At 38.1% G+C, this 8,745-nt stretch overlaps 1 protein-coding gene across 1 annotated transcript; it reads left to right on the top strand.

Moving 5' to 3' along the window:
- The first annotated feature begins 37 nt into the window (after positions 1-37).
- LOC111346954 (CTD nuclear envelope phosphatase 1A) lies at positions 38-6,829 on the top strand. The gene is made up of 9 exons (XM_022954207.2): positions 38-310; positions 1,661-1,727; positions 2,166-2,232; positions 2,438-2,489; positions 2,667-2,738; positions 3,393-3,437; positions 4,998-5,069; positions 5,667-5,778; positions 6,333-6,829. Exons 1-9 carry the CDS (start codon positions 95-97, stop codon positions 6,476-6,478), a joined length of 849 nt encoding a protein of 282 aa, XP_022809942.1. The 5' UTR covers positions 38-94; the 3' UTR covers positions 6,479-6,829.
- The last annotated feature ends 1,916 nt before the right edge of the window (positions 6,830-8,745 follow it).

Here is an 8,745-nt window from a genome sequence, read left to right as displayed (position 1 = left end):
GATATCCCAGAAGTAAAGGCGGTCGTACTAGTTCCCAGCTAATCATGCGCTTTCGATTGCGGAACACAAACATGTCTGCCAGTTGTTTAGCTTTATGAGTACTAAAGTTTGGACGCCGAATTTGCGAAAGCTTTTTCATTTTTGCATGAATTTGAGTTCTGGTATTCTGGAGAAGTTTTCAATGTGGGTATACGCGACAATGGATTGTTTAAAGGGGATTTACAATAGTATAGGAATTCGATTTTTTATGATGGCTCTCATAAAGATTTGGACCCTTATTATGTACGTTTTGCGACGAAACTTAAAGAAGGTATGGTTGTGTCATTAAGGTGTGCATGATTTACCTAGGAGTCGGAAAATTCGATCTTATTTGTTTGCTATGACAAAACAAACGCTCATGTACGCAACTCAAGCTTGCCAATGATGGCTCGCGGCTATAATATCAGTAGCCTGTCCGTGCACCAATATAAGATTTAATTTCGATCACATTTCCTAAAATATTGAATTTGACCGAATATAGTGCAGAGCCAGCCTGTGGTTAAGTAGTGGCTTAATTTTATAGGATTTGTTCCTTCTAAATACAATTTCGCGAGTTTGTTGTCAGATAAACAACTGATTGTAATCCCTATCCAATAAGCTGTCATTACATCCATCGAAGCATGTCAACTGGAAAATGGATCAAAGCGAACGTTATTTCTTAGAATCAGTTTATCCGCTTTGATTTAAGAGGAATCAATGAGATAGTTTTTTTTTTCAAGGTATGAAATTGAAAGGGTGGATGCAGATTAGTTTGTTTATATGCATGCGCAGTTGCATCCTACAAAGGCGAGAAAACGGCATTGATCGACCAGAAACGGAAGTTCATCGTGATCAAACACTTTAAGATGTAATTTTGTGCGTTTAAAAAGTAACGTCAAGCCCTAGAGATGAATGAAAATCACGGTTAACAGTATGTACACCACAACAAAAAGCTGATTCATTATTTTTTTAATTACTCAGTGAGGTGCTGTCATGTACAAATAGAAACGATAATAATGAAAATTAATGTTTTTGAAATCACTATGGTGACCTTTGCTGCTGTGAAGACTGCTACCCTCCTCTGTTGCTACCTATGCAACACCTATCTCCCAAAAATATTGATAAATTGTAACTTTTGCATAGGTTTCATACATGTAAAGAGTTCATAGCCTCTTTCACTTCCATCAGTAAATCAAAAACTTTTTGGAATAGACTTTTTGACTCAGAATAATTCTCTGTCATTTTTCGCCTTGCTTCTTACTCATAGATTCCATGTAACGTGAGACTTCTCCACACACCAAAATTATTTGCATATTCACTTTGAAATCTGATTGCAGGCATGTTTGTATGTGCCAAAAAAACTTCTGCAACTTTTATCTTTTATCTTGATTTCTGGGTAAAACTGAATATGTATCTATCTTTTTTTTTTTATTGTGGAAGTAAGTAATTTATATCGTCTACTTGTTTTTTATAAGTCTACCTGTTTTTTTAGAAAAGGTGATTCATAAAAATTTACTGTGCATTGTGTTTGCTTTTCCCATTTCTTCAAAATTTTAACAGATGCCTAATAGGCATGCAAAACACTCAGTGGCAACAATGTGGTAATTAATGTTTATTTACTATTTTTTTTCTTATCCTGCAGGTTATTCAACACAAGACTGTTAAATATCAATTGCTTCCTCTGTCACCCATATCAGTTGAAAGATTGAGTGAGTACTCTACCTGTTAATGGACATAGGGTTCTGTTACTAGGGTTTTTATTACAACCATTTCTAGCCAAGCTGCTCATGTCCCGTCAAAACTGGTGTAGCAAAGGGGATAGACTACACCAAACTGCCCTTGCAAGAGATAGGTGGAGTACTATGTTTCTGTGCTACACATTTACTCTTCTCTTCCCCCCTTAAAAAATGAATAACAGTAACCAAAATGTGTTGATTTAAAAGCAAGGGGTGGCTCTTGTCTCACAAAAAGGAAAATATTACTTTAATCTTAATCAAATCAGTGTTGAGAAACTGGGATAAGCCCTGTATCTGAATTTCAATTGCGTGCAGAAAGTAAACCTGGATTGCTTCATTTTTGCTCTACTTACTTTACTTATAAACAATGCTTGGTATAAATTAAGTTACATTATAAAACTTTATTGGCAGGACTAGTGAAAAGGAAGACGTTAGTGCTTGACCTTGATGAAACTCTCATTCATTCACATCATGATGGGTATGAAATGCAAATTTTTGTTGTGTCAATTCCTTACTTGCATAAAAGATTTTTTTACCCCTGGTCCATTTATTGTTGCTTTCACTTTCTTGCTCTTGAAGTGTTGTGTCATACTCAGTAGCTGTTCCTAAAACATCCTTTCCAACCACAATTTTATTCATTTTTATTGCATGTTTATTAATGATGTATTTTAACAATTTCTTAGTGTTGTAAGACAGACTGTGAGACCAGGTACACCTCCAGATTTTGTACTGCGGGTAAGTGTTGTATTTGTTTCTCCCCAGACCTTACTAAGAATTCTCCTTTGGACATTTATATATCTCCTTTCAAACAAAACTTCCCAGGCATGCAACTGTGTAGAGGCCAATACTACTGTACAGTAGCAATGTAAATTTCATTCTTTTTTTTTTTTTTTTTTTTTACTATTTTTGCAGGTTACAATAGACCATCATCCTATCAGATTTTTTGTTCACAAGAGACCACATGTGGACTTTTTCCTTGAATGTGTAAGTGTCTCAAACAGTGTTTGCCTTTTCAGGGGTAACTCCTAAAGTTTGCCACATGAATTACATGTACCTTGGATTTCTTTAAAAAAAAAATCACTTGGATTTCTTTAAAATTCAGCTGGTAAAAGGATTGCACCATAGCTTTGAAAATTTATTATACCTGTGCTGCTTGAGATAGTATGACATGTAATTTGGCAATATCATCTACAACTTATCTGAACAAGACGAAATAACAACAATTCAGCTTTAGGGAAATGTCTTGAAGCACTCTGTAATTGAAGATAAAAAATATGGGCTTGAAAGGTTTTGTTTGCCAAAGAGACTCCCCAGGAGAAAATAATTTTTTTCATTTGATACAGAACTACCAACTTTTCTTCCCCCTCGCAAAGCAATCTGTTAACCTTACACAGTGTGAAGTTTATTTTTATGGAAACAGCTACTCAGTAACATGCTTTTTATTTATTCACAAGACCAAACAAATTAAAAGACATCGTGACTACAAATAGCTCTACAGTCATGTAACTACAGCTACTCAGTCAATATTTACTACTTACTGTATGTTAGAGTCTGAGCAGAAGATTATGTACATGTACATGGATGTTGATTCTTAATACGGGAGATTAACTTGAGTTAATTATCATATTTTGTTTGCAGGTGAGTCAATGGTATGATCTTGTGATTTTTACAGCTAGTATGGAGGTGAGTGCTTATAAACCTGGTGCAGTAATGTCTAACCCTTTCTCTCCTAAATCCAATTAGTAATTCTTCTAACTGTATGCATTACAATTCTTGTAATGTTAGTTTTGAGAATTTGGTATTCAACCAGTTGGTAATGGTATTTTTCTCTATCGTCTTTTACCATCTCCCAGTTAGCTCAATATAGAGCGCTGGACTGTTGTGCAGAAGGTCGAGGGTTTAAGCCTCGGCCAGACCAACACTCAAGGTCTTAAAATAATTGAGAAGAATATGCTGCCTTTCTATAACATGAAGAAATGGTTAGATATTCTGGTCTTCTCAGATAGGAACGAATAAATGGAGGTCCCGTCTCCTGCAGGGTTAGGGGTAGGAAACGTTAATTTCCCATGCACGAGATTACTGTGCAATGGATGTCCTCTCCTGGGGTGGGATGGGTGGGTTAGTACATTAATTGTAAAGGGCTGTTGATCTGTCATTGTAAATAGTGCTCTATAAGAATAATTATTATTATTATTATTATTATTATTATTATTATTATTATTATTATTATTAACAAATGGTAAACACCACAGCATACACTATTGAGTTATGGATGCACACGGGAGGTTGCTAAGCACGAAAGAAGCAGAAGAGTCACTCGAGGCGATAGCTGAGAGCGACTCTAGCTTCTTGAGTGCTTAGCAAACCTCCCCAAGTGCATCCATAACTCAATAGTGTACACTGTGGTGTTAACCATTTGTTTTATAACATAACATTAATACATTATAGCTAAGGAGTTCCCTTTTTTTTAACAAATCTTACGTGACCAGAAAAAAGAAGCGCGCGCAAAAAAATAGTCTGCATTTGCTCACGTCAGCAGCGTACACCCATGGGCAAATGGGGGACGCTAAATTGACAAATCAGAGCATGCGCTTTACTTTGGTTTTGTTATAATTATTATTATTATTATTATTGTCTGCGTAATAACATATTGATATTGTGAGGAGACCTTCTGTCTTGGTCACTTCTGGGAGATAAACGGTTAACAATTAAGTGTGCATTGATGATCAGATGTGATCTGAAAATGGAACATGCCTCATTCATACTGTGCATGTGCCAGTAGCCTTTTGGCCTGTATGTCTTTTTTTTCTAACCATTTTCACTTCAACACCGCAGTAGGGTAGGACTAGAATGGAACATATGCAAACCATGCGAGTAGTCCACCCATTGAATCGCACCCATCCCACCCCAGGGGAGGACATCCACCACACAGCAATCTCGTGCATGGAAAATTAACGTCTCCTACGCCTAACCCTGTAGGAGATGGGACCTCCATTTATTCATCCCTATCTGAGAAGACTAGAATATCTAACCATTTCTTGATGTTATAGAAAGGTAGCATATTCTTCTCAATTATTTCAAGACCTTGAGTGTTGGTCCGGTCGTGGCTTGAACCCTTGACCTCCCGCATAACAGTCCAGCGCCCTATCCATCAACTTGGGATTTACCATACATTAGTTGGCAAGTAGATAGTTTTAGGTTTTATTTTTACTGTAGTCTGAACTTTTTTTGTACATTTGTCAGATCTATGGTGCTGCAGTTGCAGATAACCTGGATAAGAACAGAGGAGTGCTAAATAGAAGATATTTCCGACAGGTAAGGGTGTGTGAATTTAGTTCCTTGAAAAACCAGATTGTGGCTTGGTGTTTCCAGAGAAGTTGATCCAGATAACCTGGATAAGAACAGAGGAGTGCTAAATAGAAGATATTTCCAACAGGTAAGGGTGTGTGATTTTAGTTCCTTGAAAAACCAGATTGTGGCTTGGTGTTTCCTGAGAAGTTGATCATTGTACGCTCCGGTTTTGCAGTCTAGCTTAAGGTTATGGTTATGGTTTTAAGCTGGGTTGGTCATTGTGTTGTGCCATGAGGCAAGACACTTTTCCCTCACTGTTCCTCTTTCCACAGTAATGGGCAAAACTGGATTTATAAGCTTCTGGGAGCCAACCACAAAGCACTATGTTTCAGCTATATTTCTAGATGTATTATGAAACTAAACTGTGTTATGAAACTCTTGTCATCAAGGAAAATCTTCCAATTTAGAGTTAACTTTGTGATTGAACATAAAATTATGAGAAATGTTGGTGCATCATGTAGTTCTGGGGAATGACTAGATAATGAAACATTTAACTTTTCTGACTCTGGTTATATGCCTTTTCCAACTTTAATTGCTTTTCAAATTTGCTTTCTTTTGTAGCACTGTACATTAGATTGTGGTAGTTATACCAAAGATTTATCAATGGTCAATGAAGACCTCTCCTCAGTTTTTATTTTGGACAACTCACCTGGTGCTTATCGATACAACCCAGGTATTTATTGTTACTTCAGTTATGTACTGTATGGCTCATGGTTGGTTTGAGAGGGGGCACATTTGAATGGGAGGGGTGGGGTGGGCTTATTAGGGAGGGGGGCTTATTAGGGAGGGGGGCTTATTAGGGAGGGGGGGCTTATCAGGGAGGGGGCTTATTCGGGAGGGGGGCTTATTAGGGAGGGGGGGCTTATCAGGGAGGGGGCTTATTAGGGAGGGGGGCTTATTAGGGAGGGGGGCTTATTAGGGAGGGGGGCTTATTAGGGAGGGGGGCTTATTAGGGAGGGGGGCTTATTAGGGAGGGGGCTTATTAGGGAGGGGGGCTTATCAGGGAGGGGGGCTTATTAGGGAGGGGGGCTTATTAGGGAGGGGGGCTTATCAGGGAGGGGGCTTATTAGGGAGGGGGCTTATTAGGGAGGGGGCTTATTAGGGAGGGGACTTATTAGGGAGGGGGGCTTATTAGAGAGGGGGGCTTATTAGGGAGGGGGCCTATTTGTAGAGAGGGGGGTTATATAAACACATTGAAACTTTTTACTGTATTGCCTCTCTTTGTAGAGAATGCCATTCCTATCAAATCATGGTTTGCAGATCCTTCAGATACAGCGTTATTAAACCTATTGCCTATGTTGGATGCACTAAGATTTGTGTCCGATGTAAGGTCCATACTTAGTCGGAATCTACATCTTCACTCGCTGTGGTAAACCTGCATTGGGCTTTAGCTGTGTGACTGCAGTGCAGCGTATTTAGTATAGCTAACCATGCATAAGGCTGTTGGCCAAGAAATTGCCGGTAGAAGGAAACATTTTGAGAAATAGTTTATAACTTCAAAGGTTGTGTAATGCACAGAGTCACAGCGATGTTTTTATTTGATAAATCTATACATAATGCAGACCTGCTATCTTGTCTTTCAAACAACATGCAAACTCTGATTTTCAAAGCCTAGGAAACTGTTTTATTCGCCGTTAATCAGTCATAACAGACATCTAAAATCACGAGGAAAAATGTAGATAAAAATATGCATATCCATATTTAAAATGAGTCTTTGAACCTGCGCTTTTGGCCGTGTGGTTACTTTTACTTTGAGTTCTCATTGGCTCTTAATGGTATTTTGTTTTGGTTAACTTTGCAGCTTTGCAATACTTATCAAAAATCGCTCTTCTCTAAACAATAACGTAAGGTAGGGCGTCAGTTTAAGTGACACGGATGCAACGTCTGAGCTACATCTCTCCATCATATTAGCCTAGGTGGACACGTGTACGATTGCTGTTGTATCTCCCTCCTAACTGGCGCTAGAAACTCCCATATATGGCGTGCATAATGAACCCCTTTTGAGAATAACCAAATGCTGTCATAATTGTTGGTGTGGCATGGTTATGTCTCGCAGTTTTGGTTGTCCTCGTTCATAAAATGCCCAAATCCTGACGGTAAAAAGAAAATTCTAAGTTTCCAATCATTTAGGAGCTGGTGATAGGCTATGATATCTCCAAGTAACAGTTGAAACCATATCTGGGTTGCTAAGATAACTAACTCAACATAAACTGTGACTCTCAAGAAAATGTAAGCACTTTAAAGTAGTTTGCCCTTAAGAGAGCTGAATTAAGAGGCTCTGAAAACAAGAGCCTTTCTGAGGCTTTCTCTGTCACTCCAAGGCTGGTTTTTCGGATCGCCTCTCAGTTCATACCTCTTCTTCGTGGACATTTACAAAGAAGAGAAAGAAAGACATTTTGTTTTCTGTTTTTTTACTTTACTAAAGGAGTAGACTGTGACTTACTGTGTGTTTTTCCTGAAAGATTTCACTTGCTCACAGTGGTAGCCTTAAGGTACTGTTTTCCTGGCGACTGCATTTTGTGAACGCTCGGTGAACTCTGTGCATTTCTGCCTTGTGTACAAATTGTTTTTTACGTGTCTCATGTTTGTACATAAACGTTAGTTTATAATTATTAAATATTGTTCTTACAAGTAAGACCTGTATTGGGATTAAGAAGAAAGTAAAAGAATAAATGTGGTGGATGCAACTGGGTCTGGTGTATAGATACCGCTGTCCTCTCTCAGAAATGCAGATATGATATTGGAACGCATTAGTGGTGCAGAGGAGAAACAGGCTAAAATACTATGAAACATCAATAAAGCATTGCGACTCGGTAAATACTTCTTTTAATTATGAATCAACAGGCGATTCAATACAAATGTGGGAAATCTGATTGGTTACGCCATGCATTATCTATTATGCATGATATAAGCTAAATTAATATACATTGTAGTCACCATCTGTCTTCTCATTGGCTACACGCCCACAGTTAATTCTGGGAAACAGTGCAACCTACAGATTATTCACTAATCTGTGCCTACTGATTAATGAATAATCTGTAGGTTGCGCACGCAATGCATGATTTCCGGTGGAGCAATGTCAAATTCACGAACAGCGAAGAATGGCTTCTCGATTCGCCTCATCGACCCTTGGTTAGTGTTATCAACCGAAGCCTTCGGCTTAGGCTGATAACACTTACCTCGACCTTGATTATTCCGGATATCACAAAACGCTAGTTTACAGGTACGCCACGAAATAAAAAGAGAAAAGGAAATTATAAAGCCTTGTGAAGGTATCTAAATTTAAATAGATTAAGATTAAGAACTAGCTAATATTAAAATATAAGAATATAACAATGTAGTCACCGATGGATTATTATTGGTTAATAGAAATCTCGAGCTTATTCTCTTCTTACTGTGAACAAAAGAATTTGCTCTATATGCAAGCTATATGCAAGCTATATGCAGGCTCTATGCAGGCTATATGCAAGCTATATGCAAGCTACATGCCGCATGATGATCAGACTACCATAAACTTTCCGCAAATTCCCTCTCCCCACTTATACATCATCGGCTCAACTTGTTTTCATAAACATGATTTTTGATCATCGCTTTCAGTCGTTAAATGAATTTCGGAACTTGTGCTTAACGGATTCATTAC

The sequence above is a fragment of the Stylophora pistillata genome, chromosome 8 (genome assembly GCF_964205215.1).
Source record: "Stylophora pistillata chromosome 8, jaStyPist1.2, whole genome shotgun sequence".
NCBI classification, from domain to species: domain Eukaryota; kingdom Metazoa; phylum Cnidaria; class Anthozoa; order Scleractinia; family Pocilloporidae; genus Stylophora; species Stylophora pistillata.
This window is presented reverse-complemented; position numbering and strand designations above follow the sequence as displayed.

Coding starts and splice junctions, on each gene's coding strand:
- LOC111346954 (XM_022954207.2), top strand. CDS start 95: ATGAGTACTAAAGTTTGGACGCCGAATTTGCGAAAGCTTTTTCATTTT. Junction 2,233..2,437: donor ATTCATTCACATCATGATGG/GTATGAAATGCA, acceptor ACAATTTCTTAG/TGTTGTAAGACAGACTGTGA. Junction 2,490..2,666: donor CTCCAGATTTTGTACTGCGG/GTAAGTGTTGTA, acceptor CTATTTTTGCAG/GTTACAATAGACCATCATCC.